This window comes from Grampus griseus (genome assembly GCF_964374135.1).
Source record: "Grampus griseus genome assembly, chromosome: X".
Taxonomy (NCBI): domain Eukaryota; kingdom Metazoa; phylum Chordata; class Mammalia; order Artiodactyla; family Delphinidae; genus Grampus; species Grampus griseus.
The window spans coordinates 83108600-83125803 of NC_138999.1; the positions used below are offsets into that span (position 1 = coordinate 83108600).

At 37.2% G+C, this 17204-nt stretch overlaps 1 protein-coding gene across 1 annotated transcript in view; it reads left to right on the forward strand.

The window, feature by feature from the left end:
• The window catches only part of DIAPH2 (diaphanous related formin 2), a 628603-nt gene that overhangs the window by 420570 nt on the left and 190829 nt on the right, over positions 1-17204 (forward strand). Inside the window, exon 16 of the mRNA XM_082646850.1 lies at positions 10969-11104. Coding sequence (XP_082502976.1) covers positions 10969-11104 — 136 coding nt within the window. The remainder of the gene's footprint in view (positions 1-10968; positions 11105-17204) is intronic.

A 17204-nucleotide genomic window follows, 5' to 3' on the forward strand; every position in this document is an offset into this window, starting at 1 on the left:
GAGTCTCCCCTCTGCCAAGAGGGAGTCATCTATACAAATAAACTCAAGGAACTTTTCATCTACACTTTCCTCCCAAACCTGAGACGGTTTGGTCTTAAGCCAAAAGATCACTGGCAAAGCTGTGTGTTATGAACGTGTGTGGATCACGCAAATATCTCATTCAAAGCAAAGATCTCCTTTTCAAAGTTAGAAAACATCTTTTTCTTTTAACGTTGGAGGTTCTATGTAAACACTCATCTCTACACAAGTGAACTTTCACTGCAGAGTGTGGCGCTATGTCCCTGTGACAAATGTCATGGATTTCAGCCCTCAGAAACACTAAGCATTGGCATTTTTAAGAAAATAAATGTAGAGGTCAGTGAACCACAACCTTTGGATGATTAGGAAAGAAACCCACCATTCGAAGGTGGATGATGCTTATTTCAAGGCCACTCAGATTTTCCACAATAAAGAAATATGAGATGTGTAGGGAATTATGTATAGAGAGGTTCTTGGTAATTTCATGTTTTGAGAATTCCCAGGCTGAAAACTATTATTATGTAAATCGACAAACTCCAGCTTCCAGTTCTTAGAAAACGAGAAGCGTATCTGAAGTTTAACTAGGTTTTGACCTTTTATGTTAGGAAGACTACAGTAGGGAAGAATGGAGCTAGGAAGTTCATTAGGGATTATTTTATGTAAGGTGGTCAGGGAAGTCCTCACTGATTAGGAGACATTGAAGCAGAGACTCGGTAGCCCTGTCTGAGAGCAGAGAGAACACAAGTGGAAAGTCTCTGAGGGAAGTTGACCAGCGGGGATAGAACAGAATGACCCAGAACAAGTAGTGGGGGGACCAGATCATGTCAGGCCTTGTAGGCTGTTGGAAGGGCTTTTTTTCTTCAACTCTGAGTAGGAATAGATGGATTCTCTGACAAACAGACTGAGAGAAAGGAGGAGGAAGGAAGGAGGGGGAATGAGCTGAGGACAGAGCTTTAGGGGAAGGTAAAAATTAAGGGTGGGAGAGGGCAGTGTAGTCGAGGAAGGAAGGAACATAGCATCTTTGGAATCTAAGAGGGCAGAAAATATCTATTTTGTTTGATTTGGTTATGTAGCCTATATCTCTGTGATTCATACCATAGTTACTTAGGTTAGTAAGCACAACTTAAATCTCCATCTAACTACAGTATCAGTACATATGTTCGGTGTCTATTACTGAGACACCTAAGCACTCGAGCAAGCTAATCAAGGTTTCAATTACCCCAGTGAGAAAGTTAGACTTCTCAGTTACAATCACAGTTGACTGGTTGATGAAGTATTCATGAGATCTTCCATAAGAGGAATTTTATAGGTCGCTTGCACCATAATAAGTGGAAATATCTGGGAAAGAAAAAAGTTTAGCAGTATTACGGTGCTGATAGAGTCTTCAAACGTACTGACTCTCAGTGTGGTTGCTGCAGCTGAAAATTCTTTGCCCTGAGCATTTGTCATGACTCCTTCAATCCAACATGCCCTCTAAACACAGTGAAACTAGAGAAAAGGAACATCTAAAGTTGTTTGATGTTAATTAAAGGGTAGGATTCTTTCCTTTTTTTTAATGGAAAGCCCAAATTTGTGCCCAAATCACTGCTACCATCTTATGTAGGTTTTTCTCTAATCATCTGGTAGTTCAGTTCTTTGTTCAAATACTGAAAAATTCATCTCGGCTCACATTGTCTCTTCCCATTTGTAACCTGCCATGATCATTCTCAAATGGGACTGACAAAGACCTGGAAGAGTAGATGAGTCCAGATTTACTATGACCTTTGGTATTCTTTAGGATTTTCACTCACTTGTACTAACAAATAGGGACCTCGGCCCAAGTTACACATCAGTAGTGGTAACATGTATTGGGATCTGTGTTTCCCAGTAACCCTTACCCTTGGTTACAGGCAAGTGCAGCAAATTGCAGAAATGTCTAGCAGCCAGAACAATTCAAGCAAAGAATGTGGTAGGTATCTACCTATATGAAGCAGAGTAAATGGGAAGGAAGGAGAATTTTGTTAAAGAAAATTTTTTTGGAAAATGATGAAAAGGCATCATACATAGGATTGCCTTTCCTTTTCGTCGTCATGCTCAGCACATCTCTGGGACAAGGAAAGGACATTGCTGCTCTAACCCTAGTTCACTGGTCTGGACCACCTTTCCATCGCTACCTTTTTTGCCTCCTGTTATGCCTGGAATTAAATGAGAACCCCAACCAGCAAAAAGGTTATAATGTTCATCTTCTCTTCTCTTTGAAATCCTCCAGTAGATGGTTTTCCAGTAGGACCAGCAGCCTCCTATGGGTCAGATGGGGAAAGTTTAAGAAAGTTTCGTGAGGCCTGGGGTAGAAGACTGAGTGTAGACTAATTCTCCTTTAAGCAGACCAAGTGAATGACATTCTGAGATAAATACTCACAAAAGAAAGAAAAGCAAACTTCTTATTTCCACATCAAATGGCATTAGAGTATGTGCTTCATTTTCTCAGGGTGATGACAGAACTAACTCCAGATGTTAAACAACAAACAATAACAGCAAAAAAAAAAAAAAAAAAAAAAATCCACTGCCTTCCCCAGGAAACCTCATCCCTCTGTTTTTGCCACAATCTCATAAGGTGTGTTGAACCTTAAGTAAGACGATCCATGTATTTCATTATTAGTCTACATAGCAAAATGTTCTATGATGTTTTTGTTTCTTAGATTTGTCAAATACAGTATATAAACCCCAGAATTTTCCCCCAAAAATTATCGTTCATTTTATCTATATCTTTTTTCTCATGGCTCAAGAAGGCAACTTCTGTCATCTGTTCAAAGGTTTGGGGTGTGAGAGAGATTGTGTGTTTCATTTCTTCATAGTATTAACTGATATTGCACGATTTCCATATCAAAAAGGAGTCTTCCTTCTCCCCAGTGCACATGAGCATATGTGAGCCTGCTCCTGGGCTAGAGGAAATGGAGTACAGATCCTGAATTGGTACTGCCCAACTGTGGAATTGTATAATAATAATAACCAGCCCATTTACTGCATACTTCTTCTATGTGCCAGGCACTGTGCTTAATTGCTTTCGATGCAATATCACATTAAATCACAAACCAACACTGTGAAGTACAGTTATTTCGTAGATCAGCAGAGCAGGCTTAACACAGTTAAGTAAGTGACCCAAAGTGATAAAGCATGATGGTCGCTAGGCAGCTAGGATTTAAACCGGATCTCTCAGCTCCTAAAGGCCATCCTGTGTTCACAAGGGTATGCTGCTCTACTCAGAGTGTTTGGATTATGGGTCCTGATTTGAGAGGAACAAAATAAATAGGCCTCTTTCCCATTATTTTTACTCTGGGAATAAAATTTCTGGGTCAGGAAACTTTAGAAATCTTATCAAAAAGATGCATTAAAAAATGGAGCCGTAGAATCATCATACCTATCTAAGAAAGATAGAAATGTACAGTATCCAAGTCAGCTCTTCTTTGATTTAAATTTTAAGTGTTCTATGTTACTTTAAAAGAGGTGATTAAAAGAAACAATTTCAAATTCTAAAGAGGTTAGCATAAAACAGAAAGAAGGTAAAAGAAAAAAAGAGCTCCAAAAGCACTGTTTGAATTAAAGCTAAAAGAGGATCAGGTCCTAGGACAGTTCAAGATAAAAGGTGTGGAGAGAATTTCACCTATTTCACTGAGTTTTCATTAAAGAATTATCTCTCGGTGACTCACATTTAGTGTATAAAAAGATTTTCAATATAATACGTACCAGGTTTCTTTATATTGTTGCCAAATGATTTGACTCAGTACCATCTGCGAATCCTTCTAATATCCCTGATGTATGAAGAAACACTCAGGGGCATGATCACAGTGTGCCTCTGGCACCAATGTTGCCAATTTGTTCACCAGGACATTTCCAATACATTCTTTTAAGGTTATGTAACTCTTTTCTAGCACAGCTTCCGATACTGAAATGAATCACAATCTTGACAAGTGTATTCACACAGGTACCCAGGATGATCCAAAACTCAAAAGAGAAAAGAATACATTTCTAAGTTTTTCTTTTCATGAGTGCCAAGTGATGGTGATATATATGGATTTTAAAAATTACCTTAGGTGCCAATAATATGGTACAGTTATAAATTATGTTCAGTATGCTTATGAGGGTAGATGGTGTCAAGGTGCTACATTTCTAGTCCTGGGTCACATCCTCATGTCTTCCAAAAAAGAGGGAGGGGGTTGTGCAGAATAAACTATTGAAAACACATGAGGTAACATGTGCTTACTGTTTAAACTTTCAGATGTTTCTTTTACACATAATAATCACTGCCATCATGTATTGAGCATTTCTCTGTACCAGGCATCGTCTTCAGTGTTTTATATAAACATTATTTCCCTTAATCTATTTAACAACCCAGCGATTTCAGTAGTAGTGTCTCCATTCTACAGATGTGGAAACTAAAGCTCAGAGAAATGGAGTAACTAACTTGTTCAAGGTCACACAGCTTTTAGGATAAGTGATGGGAGTTTAGATATGAAACCAGGTTAAGGTGACTCCAAGATCCATTTTTCTTCCTAATTGCTCCACTTCTCCATCCCTCAAATATACTTTGGCTTCCAGTGAGATCACAGTGTTCACAAAGTGCTTCTGAAGTCAGCACTGGGATAAAAAGCCATTGAAGGCAATGGGAGTAAGGAAAGGGTTTTGGTGGGAGGTGGTTTTTGTTTTTAAATATCACAAGGTTAGAAGATGCTGGGTTTGTGTAGACCTGACATGAAAGAAGCTGGCATCTGAGCCTCTTGGAATTTTCGAAAAAAGTTTCATCCATTTCGTAAAGCTTAATTGGAATATATGAGAGGTCTTAGCATTTACATAAGCTTTTTTTTTTTTTTTTTTGCATATGACATTTTTAGTCCATAGGTCTCATTTGTTAATTATGCACAACAAGGGAAATAAGATTTGTAATTTATTCATACTTTTCAGTAAGGCAATAGAGTCTTACAATCAGTGAGAGACTTAAAATGAGGTTAGTGAATACATTTTGCAGTAAATCCTAGAGACAATTTTTGTTACATTTTGCTCCTTCTGTGCTTTTTCCTGACTCTTGAAAAATAGATATGCCAGTAAAACTAAGACTTTTTTTCTGTAAACATTTCTTATCTTGTATGAGGTTACTACCAAAAAACTTTCTCAATTAGCAGCATCCTTTTAGCAGAACACAGTTCTGTACATTGACAGAATCTAATCAGCTGGCATTCCCAGCCCTAAGAAATAATGATTGACGCTTACTTGAGAATCATGTTGAAGTAGAGGAGTTAGCATTTTAAAATGTTTAGTGAGGCTTAACACATATACAGTGTTGTTAACCACAGTCAATTATTTAAAGGTTTTTTAAAAAAAATTCTGAGCTCAAATTTGCTCCTGTTGCTTTTATTCTTTTAATCATTTGGGTTTTGTTTTATAGGAATTAGGGTGAAAAGAATGCATCCCATCCCTCAAAAGGGTTCTCTCCACATCAGCTTTCACATTTTTGGGAGAGTTAAACAAAGTCTTGAAATTTCCTATCTTGCTCTCTAGTAAAACTAAAGGTTGTTGATATGAAACCATAGTTAAGATTTCCCTTTCTCTTTTTAAATTTATTTCTTAAGGAGAGAGAAGTAAACAGGCACGTGTTTCCCACCCCTAATTTCCTAAAGCCAGAGTCAAAGAGTGAAACCACCAAGAGGAATAGGATGTTCTTTTTAGGCCTTAATGAGGCCTCTTCATGAAGACAGAATTGGTGATATCAGAACTGAATCTTACTCCACAGTCTGTGTTGCTTGAAAAATATATGCCTTTGTAGATGCGTTCATTCATTTCTATTAATGCCAAACCACAGAAATTATTTTCTTCTTCTGTTTCGGTCTCTTTGGGATTGCACATGCCATTTCAAATTGTGTGACTGTTTTGTAGTTAAATTTATCCCTAAAACATTTAAGATGTGAACTGATGAACCTTTTACTTGGTCTGTTTCATTGTTTATAGATTTACATTCATGGTGTTTTAGTAGTGCCAGTTGCAAGTCTACCTTTCATATAGAAATTTAACCTATTCACATATGCCAAATTTCTCTACTAGTGATTTAGTGATATTGTTGACTGATTTTCCTCTACCCCGAATTGCATTAGTTCAGATTTTTATATAAACTATTTTTTTAGTTTTACTCTATTTTTAAGAAAGAAAAAGGAATGAAATGTGAAGAATGCTACAGAAATAGTATGATTCAGGTCCATGAATCACATAATGCCTATCAGTGATCTATATCAACATTTCTGTTCTCAAAATATAGTTTAGATTTGGGCTTTCTTGTGTTTTTATAATTATTCTACTGTCTTCATTACATAATCTTAGTCTATAAAAGGATGCTTATAAAAAATCAACAGTCTTGGGAATAGGATTCCCAAATTTATCACATAAAAATACTGAATGCCCAGTTAAATATGAATTTAGATAAACCATGAAAAAATCTTTTGTTAGCAATGTGTCCCAAATATTACATGATTTTTTTAACATAAATATATCCCAAGTATTGTATGGATAATGAATAATTTTTAGTATCAATGTGTCCCACATATCGCATGAAATTTATTAGTATAAGTATATGCCAAGTATTGAATAGGATATACTTCCACTAAAAAAAATGATTCACGGTTTATCTAAATTCAAGTTTAACTGAGTGTCCTGTTTTTTATCTGACAACTCTACTTGGAAGGCATCATGGTAATGTGAGTGAACATATGTGCTTCTGGTACTTAAGTAGCTGTGTAGCCTTGGGCATCTCACTTAACCTACCTCAACCTAAGTATCAGCATCTGTAAAATGAGAACAAATACTAGGTTTTCTATAAATATTTGAAGTTATTTACTTAAAACACCTGGCACATAATAAATTTCCATTAAACACTAGCTGTTATTATCAGAACAAGGAAGAAATACAAACGCAAGTTACCAGTTTTTTCCATCTTCATAATAAATGACAGCACTCAGCAGTTAAATAGCCCATTAGACTGATAATGGAAGAGTCCACCTGATCTCAGGTGGCCTCAGCCTGCAGCGGCTCGGCTCGAAGCAGGCTTTCGGTTCCCGGCCAGAGATTGAGGTCGGGTTTCCTATGGCCGGTTCTTTTGATTTGCCTGGTTCAGAGTCCCTGTTTGGCTCAGGATCCTCCCCTGTGTGCGCACGCGTCTCTCAGCCAAGATGGATTCTACCGAAGAGGCCTGTGGGTAGTTGGCACCACTTACTGTGGGGTGGCGCCCCCTCCCTTTTTGACCTCCAAGCAGCTTTCTAGTTGGGAAGGTTTCCTTGACTTTGAGAATGAGAAAAATGTGGTCTCCTATCTTCTAGCTGGGCAGGGTCCAGCCTCCTCTCTCAATTGTCCTGCTATTCTCATCTTGGAGTATCGGTCCACAGAGAACGAATCTCCAATTGCTTTCCCTGGGTTGCAGGGGGTGGCCCATCTACCTCCTGCCTCACACCCAGATGTTGGTTGATTGTTTACCAGATCAGAGATTTGACTGATAATAAAATGTACACAAGCATCAACCTCCCTTCTCTCCTCTGCTACTCACCTTCTCTCATGTTACCAAAGATCATGCAACTTGTTAATATCAGAGCCTGAATGTATTGCCTTTGCACATTGTCTTTTTATTCTAAGTTACAATTTTATTTCAATTCTGCCTTTTTCAAACATCTACTTTTTTAAATTGTATTATTTTTTATTGAGATATAATTTACATATCATAAAATTCACTGTTGTGCAGTATACAATTCAGTGGTTTTTAGTATGTTCACAAGGTTCTGCAACCATCACCACTACATAATTCCAGAACATTTTCATCATGCCCAGAAAGAAACCCCATTCTCATTAGCAGTCACTCTGCATTCCCCCCTCCTCCTTCCCCTGGCAACCACTAATCTACTTTGTCTCCATGGATTTACCTATTCTGGACATTATATATAAATGGAATCATAACCATATGTGGCCTTTTGTGTCTTCTTTCACTGAGCGTAATATTTTAAGGTTCATCCATGTTGTGGCATGTATCAGTACTTTATTCTTTTTATGCTTGAATAATATTCCATCATATGGATATATATGTACCACATTTTGTTTATCCATTTATCAGTTGGTGGACATTTGGGTTGTTTCCACTTATTGGCTATTAGAAATGATGCTGCTAATGAACATTCTTGTACAAGTTTTTGTGTGAACACGTGCTTTCTTTTGTCTTGGATATATACCTAGGAGTGGAATTGTTGTGTCATATTATAACTCTATGTTTAGCATTTTGAGGAACTCAGACAGCTTTCCAGGATGACTCATTATTCTACATTCACACCAGCAATACAAAGCATTCCAATTTCTCCAATTCTTCATTTATTATGATCTGTTTTGTTGTTTTTTATTATGGCCATCCTAGTGTTCATGAAGTGAACTGTGGTTTTGATTTGCAGTTCCCTAGTGATTAAGGATGTTGAACATCTTTTCAAATACTTATTGGCTCTTTATCTTCTTTGCAGAAATATCTATTTAAATTGTTTGCCCATTTTTAGTTGGGTTATTTATCATTTTATTGTTGAGTAGTAAGAGTTTTTATATATTCTTATCAGATATATGATTTGCTGATATTTTCTCCCATTCTGTGGGTTATCTCTTCACTCTCTTGACAGTGTTCTTTTTTGTTTTTATTTTTTCCTCCCTTTTGGCCACCCCACACAGCTTGCTGGACCTTAGTTCCCCAACCAGGGATCGAACCTGGGCTCTGGCAGTGAGAGTGCCGCGTCCTAACCACTGGACCCCCAGGGAATTCCCTTGGCAGTGTCCTTTGATGGATAAAAGTTTTTGGTTTTTATGAAGTCTTATTTATCTATTTTTTCCCTTTGGTTGTTTGTGCTTTTGGTGTCATCCACATTGTCTTTCTTCCATGAAGAATAAAACAAACACTAAACCCTGAGAAGAGAGACATGAGTTATTTTCCCAACTTTGCAATTACATAAATGTGTGACCTTAGGCAAGTATTTAAACTCATTCAGAACGCAGTTTCCACATCTGCAAAAAGAAGCTGGATTCAGCAGAGCAGACGATTTGCAATTTGGGGTGAATAAATTAATCTCTATGAAACCCCCTATGTTAGCGGTTCTCAACCTGGGTAACATTTGGCAATCTCTGGAGACAATTTTGGTTGTCAGAACCGGGGAGGGGTGCTACTGGCATCTAGTCAGTAGAGGTCAGGAGTGTTGCTAAATATCTTACAAGACACAGGGTGCTCCCACAACAAAGAATTGTCTTGCCCCAAATGACAGTAGTGCTGAAGCTGAGAAACCCTGTTCTAAAATTATGACTCTATTATTCAAATTTATTTTAAGTGGTAGTCTTTGAGTTTGTCTGCAGGAGCCAGATTATTTTGTGCTCTTAGCCTAATGTTAGATGTACTAGTGTTACAGGGGCAGGAGAAGGGGGAGGTACCAATAATTCTTGCAAGTCAAGAGAATTTTTTTGAAAGTGTTTTCAAGGCTTTTAAAAACTACTATTACCTTTTAATACGAAGAAAAAATATTTCAATATAGATACCTCCAGGCCAAGGCTTGTAGATGTATTCTTGTTATTGAATCCTTTTCTTTAGGATTTCTGGAACAAAATAGCTTTTGTGAGATAGTTGGTACATGCTGTGAAGTATGTCTGATGAATCATAAGAGGAAAAAAACCCAGAACAACTTAATGGAAGGAACTTGCAGTCGGTGTGTCTCTGCATTAGTGATTTCTCTAAAATGACTATTCTCTAAAATACTATTAGTCCAGCAGAACAATTTACTCCAGCGTTCTCCCATACGGTCTACTGGAATGTACTGATTACCTTGAGTTCCACAGATAATCTATCCAAAATAAAATAGGCAATAGCTTGAAATATGCTTCAGCACTCTTAAAGATCTTGGCATGTAAAAAGCTATTAAACGTGCAGGTGTTTCTTTCCTGTAATAATATAGATGGAATGGTGACCACCTCCACCACACCCACCCACCACTATCATTGTCATAGACAAGGTGTTCTAAGTATTTTATAAATGTATCTCATTTTTCTTACAAAAATCTTATCACGTAGTTAAAAAAAAAACATTTTTCAGATAAGGGGAAAACGTAAAATAGAGTGGTACAATACCTGCTAAGCCATATTTTCCTATTAAACTTTTTCTTTTTTTTTTTTTTTTTTTTTTGCGGTACGCGGGCCTCTCACTGTTGTGGCCTCTCCCGTTGCGGAGCACAGGCTCCGGTCACGCAGGCTCAGCGACCATGGCTCACGGGCCCAGCCGCTCTGCGGCATGCGGGATCTTCCCGGACCGGGGCACGAACCCGTGTCCCCTGCATCGGCAGGCGGACTCTCAACCACTGCGCCACCAGGGAAGCCCTAAACTTTTTCTTATATATCAAAACTATTTCATATTTCAACCACAGAGACAATATATTTATTGTTAAAAAATCTGTGAACATTCATGTTTCGAATTTTCTAGCACCCCAGGTAATAGCAGTTAAAGCCTGAGTTACATATAATTTTTTTTCAAGAAGAATTATCTTACGATTATTTCTTTCTCTCAAAAGTATATGGGGGCTTCCCTGGTGGCGCAGTGGTTGGGAGTCCGCCTGCTGATGCAGGGAACGTGGGTTCGTGTCCTGGTCCAGGAGGATCCCGCGTGCCGCGGAGCGGCTGGGCCCATGAGCCGTGGCTGCTGGGCCTGCGCGTCTGGAGCCTGTGCTCCACAATGGGAGAGGCCACAATAGTGAGAGGCCCACGTACCGCAAAAAAAAAAAAAAAAAAAATGTATATGAATGTACCTCAAAGCTGCTGTAATACTTTTCCATCTCTGAGCACCCACACTTGTGTGTATAGAATTTTAATGTTGTACAACTCCTCCAATATATACGTAATGGAATAATTTTTGTTTAACTTTGTTTATTTGTACAGGAAGCAGTGAAAGAAAACAACAAGAGAAAAGAAATGGAAGAGAAGACTAGGAGGGCAAAGCTTGCAAAAGAGAAAGCTGAACAAGAAAAGTTAGAACGCCAGAAGAAAAAGAAACAACTCATTGATATAAACAAAGGTATGAAGTGCTTCCGTTTTTTAAGAAAGAGGTATGAAGTGCAAAATAATTGCACTTAATTATTGATAATTTTGAATTACAAAGTGAATAATGGTTTTGGTAGGAAATTCACAATATTATTAGTTACTTGTATCAAATGTCTTTCATGTTATTATCTGTATTTCTTTTCATCCTGCACTGAACACAGGCTTTCAGATAATCAATGCAAGGTAATATGTTGTTGCAACACTCTTTTTTTCTTCATTTATTTTACCAAATCATATTATGTTCTGGATGAGGCAGTGGTAAGAGAAGAAGAGAGTGAGATGAAAAGAGAAACACTGGTCTGAGGAGATGAGCCTTATGGCTCTAATTTTATTTTGTTGACACATGTCTGTTGACAGTACAGTAATAATTAACACCCTCTCTTGGGGGCTTGAACATTTCAAGTCATAATGGATATTGACAGCACTGTTATAAGTTGCAAAAAAAATAGGGAGAAGCACCTTGTCCAGCTGTGAGCCTACAAACAAAATACTGATATATCCACATAGTATAAAGTAAGTTGTTTTCTTGGTTAGCAAGAATGACTGTATAGTAAAGGTGGATTTTTTTGGTTTGGTTTGGTTTGGTTTTCTTTTTAAAGAAGAGAGGGTAAGGAAAGAAAGTGATCAGCACCAGGTAGCTGCAACTTAAGAATGCAAAAGAATAGCCTTTGCCGCTGAGGGTTAGAGAATTGAAAAACAAAACAAAATCTGAACAAGATGCAAGATAATATGATTAATATGGACCACCTATTTCTAAGTATAATGATATTAAAAATTGCAAGCACTGTATAATGTTGACTGTGTGCCATATTTTAAGTAAGTTAATCTTCATAACATCTCTGTGAGGTAGGTACTATTATTATCTCATTTTACAGATGAGGAAACTGAAGCTCATAAAAATTAAGGAACTTGCCAAGGTCACACAAATGGAAGTATTAGCAGCAAGATTAAAATCTAAGTAGTCTGGCAATAGAATCTTTGCACTTATAAATGCCATTGTCAAATAATAATAACAATAACAACAACAGCAACAGCTAACATATAGTACTTACTGTGTACTAAGAACTGTTCTAGGAATTTTATGCATTTGAACATATTTAATCCTCATAAAACCCTAGTAGGAGGGTGCTACTATCTCATTTTTAGATGAGGAAACAGACACAGAGAAGTTAAGTGAGTTGCCCAAGTTAACAAAAATAGTAAGAGGTAGAACCAAGATCTGAGCCTAGGCAGTCTGTGGCCAAAGTTAATTATTAATTATTATTACATATTGTTAATCATAGTCAGTTACTCTGTAGTAATGTCTCTTAATGGCGAATCTTCTGAAATAATATCTATACCATTCTTCTTCATATCTCTAAAATACATAAAATTTTTCAGGAATTGACTGCAGTTTATCTTTTTACCCAGGAAATAAATATAATTTTAAAAGATGAGAAAAGTATATAGAAGGGATACAACAAGGTCCTACTGTATAGCACAGGGAGCTATATTCAGTAGCCTATTAAAAACCATAATGGAAAAGAATATGAAAAAGAATATATATATATATATATATATTTTTTTTTTTAAATAAATGGATATGATTTACTCGGGGGAAAATGGAGCACGACAGTACTTGCAAGCCACTACACAGATGTGCCGACATCCCCAATTTTATAAGTGAGGCAGAATCTCAGTGCAACATTTGGGTCTTGCAAATACAAACACACACACACTCACACATACACTCACATACACACACACTTCAAGGTACCCACCTGTAATATTGAAGGTGTGGAGATTGAGGTGTTTTTCACTCCAGTGTTTCTTTGCTGATTCATGCCCACGCCATAAAATCCATGTTAAAGGCGAGGTCTTTCCCCGAACTTGATTATTTTCTGTCTCCTTGGATTGGGTGGGACATATCTCACTCAATTAGGAAAAGTACTAGAGCACAGTATTTGTAGGAAGTTCTCGCTTAATAGGTGATGGAGTCAGTAGAACTGTGCTGAATGTTAGTTCCCTTACGTGCATGAAGGAGTACTGAGAGAAGAGGCTGGAAGAGGTACAGGACAGACTGTGCATTCACTTGGCTATGCTAAGGGTCTTACCCTGAGAGCTGTGGGAAACCTTGAATGTTTCTAAATGGGAAAGTGATATGCTTTTTTCTTAGAAAGATCATTTTGACAGAAGCATAGAGAATGGACTGGAAAGGGAACAGCCTGAGACAACAGAGGTTAAGAGGTTATCATTGTCCTGACAAGAGATGATGGTGGCCTGAACTAATGCAGTGGTAGTGAGGTTACAGAAGTCACCAGTAGGAGGTGTATTAGATTCTCTAGGTTGTGGATATGCAGAGACAGGTCTATCTTAAGGAATTGGCTTGCATGATTATGGAAGCTGGCAAGTCCAAAATCTGCAGGGTAGGATGGCAGCCTGGAGACCCAGGGAAGAACCAATGTTGCAGTTCAAGTCCAAGGGCAGTCTGCTGGTAGAATTCCCTCTTGCTCAGGGGAGATCAGTTTTTTGATCTATTCAGACCTTCAGCTGATTAGATGAGGCCCACCTACATTACAGAGGGCAATCTGCTTTACTCAAAATCCACTGATTTAACTGTTTATCTCATCCAAAAACACCCTCAGAAAAACATCCGGAGTAATGTTTAAACAAATATCTGGACACCATGGCCCAGCCAAGCTGACACATAAAATTAACCATCACCAGAGGGTTGTTAAAAGGTAGAACTGACTGACCCTGATGATTTTAGATGTGGGAATTAATTGAAGGAAGCATTAAAGAAGGTGGTACTCTTCATAAAGAAAAAACAGTTCAAGAATAGAGCAGACTTTATCAGGAGGGTTACAATGATTAGTGACATTTTGAAGCTGTTTCATTTTCAGAAACCTTGTAAAGATGGGAAAGGTCTAAGAAGCCATTGTGTGTGTGTGTGTGTGTGTGTATGAAACTCAGGAAAGAGGTTTAGACTAGACAGACAGACTTGGGGATCATTGATTTTTGATGATTAAAGTTAGGGTATATTAGTTTGCTAGGGCTTCTGTAACAAAGTACCACAAACTGGATGGCTTAGGACAACTGGAATTTATTGTCTCACAGTTCTGGAGGACAGACGCCTGAAATCAAGGTGTAGGCAGTGTCCTGCTCTTTCTGAAGACACTAGGGAAGGACCCGTTCCAGGCCTCTCTCCTAGCTTCTGTTAGTTCCTTGGCTTGTGGCAGCATAACTTCGATGGTCACATGGCATTCTCCCTGTGTGCACGTCTGTCTCTTCACATGGTGTTCTTTTTATTAGGACACTAGTCATATTGGATTAGGGGTCCAACCTAGTCTAGTTTAAATTCACCTTAATTAATTACACAATTTATCTTATAACATATGAGTTTGAATGAGATCACAGGGTAAAGTATAAATCAGAAGTTCTGAAAGTATTTGGTCTCAGAACCCATTTACACTCTTAAAAATTATTGAGGACCTCCAATACCTTTTGCTTATTTGGGTTATACGTATTGACATTTATTATATTAGAATTTAAGCGGAGACATAGTAAATAAAATTATTTAAGAAATAATTTTAAAAGTATTTATTAATTCTATTAAAATAAACTATTATGTGTTAAATAACTTTTTTTTTATGAAGTGTAGCTTTATCTTCCAAAATCTCCCCTTCAAAAAACTTAGTAAGAAGAGAAAAAAATAGTGTTGTAAATCTCTTCAAAATCTGGCTTAATGAAAGACAGCTTGATTCTCATACCTGATTCTACATTCGGTCTAATGCGATATTGTTCATCATGTAGCTTCTAGAAAGCACTATACACTCATGAAAGAATGAGAGAGAAAAAGGCAAAAATGTGTCAGTATTCTTATGAAGATAGTTTCAACCTTGCAGATCTGAAATGATCTCAGAGGTCTCCACAAGTTCCCAGATTACACTTTTGAGACTCTCCGGGATGAATAGTGAAAAGAGGAAGGAGTCAAGGCAGAGTCTGTCCAGTTTTGTGCCGAGAACATAATCTTGTTCCCACATCACACTGCCCCCCTCCCCGACCTCCACCCCAAGTATGTATCAAGCTTTCACTATTTCCTTAAAAACATACCTACAATAGAAAGAAAAAAAGAAAGAACCTATTTTGATTGTGTCTATAATATGTATATATTTTCATTTGCCAAGATTTGATTGATGACCTCTTCAAACATCATTGAAGGCATAGTATATAGATCCAAATAAGTCTTTTATGCAAATGCTTAGCTGAGTGATCTGAATGCGAAAGACACACTTTAAAATAGGATTAATCTTTTGTATACTCTTACCATATCGCTATTTACAGATCAATTAAATAATAAACTTCACCATTAGGTTCTTGATTTGTGGCCCATATGTGACAAGTACTTATTATTATTGTTTTTTATTGTAATATTATTTTACACTTAAGAGTATATGTTTGTTAGTACTTATAAATATGTTTTAAAAAGAGATCCTTCCATTGAAATTGTATAGTCTTAAGAAGATGAAAAGATGCAGAAAAGAAAGAATAAGAACAGAGTTGGGTAATTGGGTGTCAAGATGGAGCTCAGTATCAGTGAGTTTCTTAGTATCTTATAAAAGATGCTGTTGTTAACTAGGTGGAAGTCAGTTGCAGATATTCTGAGAGCCTGGGGGGAGGCATGATGGAGCTACGTAAAAGGTGAATCCATGTTAGAAATGAGAACGAGGTGCCATAGAGAACTTTGAAATGTGTCCAACTAGAATGGTGTTATCCACTTTCCACTGAAAGAGAACTGATATAGAACATTTGATTGCCATTGTGAGATACATATAATTTAAACTGTAGAGATTGTTCATGCACATGTGACTAGAGATACATACCATTGGAACCCGGGGATCTGACCTATAACAAAGGTAGTCAAGTAAAGAGTCTCTTGGGTAAAGAAAGCCACTTGAAAATTACAAACAACTTTGAAAACACAAATACCCTTTCTGTAAAGTTTCTATTTCATATCAACTTAGCAAAATTGCCAACCCCTCCCTTTTAAAAAATCTCCTGTGATCCCATATAACTAATAAGTAACAACAACAATATATATTTATCTGGCATGCAAAATTATATGCATTCATCATGAGGAAATATTCTGGAATCTAATTATTCAGAAGAATAATAGGATAAAGCAACCACAAAAGATTATTTCTATAATCTAGATGTGATCAGCTGAGCTCAGAATTAAGTAAAGAGATCATGGAAACCAAGCAGCCAGAGAGTTATACCTTTTCAGTTAAATCCATTAAAAAATGCCATGTTTCATGGCTCCATTTTGAAAGAATTAGAGATCCAAAGTCAAAGGCCATGATAAGAAATAGTATTTTTTTAATTGTAAAAGAGAAAAAAGACATGGTTATATATTAAAGAGACCATCATTTGCAAACATTAAGTGGCATGCCTAAAAAGTTATTAAAGTCTGTACATTAAAAAAGTGGAGATCAGTCCTAGCTCTGCCACCTACTCACTTTATGACCTTGTTCTGTTCCTTCATCTCTTCATGCCTCAGTTACCTCATCTGTAATGGAGGATAATGACATTTACCTCCTATCATGTTAGTGAGGATTAAATGAGATAATTAAGTACAGTATATAACAAAGGGCCTAGAATATTCTTGCTGCTGCTGATGGAAGAGTCATTTTGTGCTCATTGGAGAATCAGAAAAAAGTTCAAGACAGTTCAAGACATAGTCCCCATCCTTTCTAGTTTACAATTTTGTCATAGAGATGTGTAGCGGAAGAGAAACTGTTCATTGGCTGGGGCCCTGTAAACTACACTGACAAAAGACAGGTTAGCAGGAGAAAAATGAACAGATTTATTAATACATGCATCGTGCATACACCTGGCAGCATTCGGTGATGAGTAACTCAGAGGGGTGCTTAGAACGTGGGCTTATATAGCATCTTAGCAAAAGAATAATACATTTTGAGAAGTTTTTAGATGAGACAAAGGAAGAGGACTTTGAGTTTCTAGTGTGGCAAATTGTGGGAAGATAAATATATGGGGGTACTAATGGAAGATAAGGGCTAGTTAGTAAATTGTTA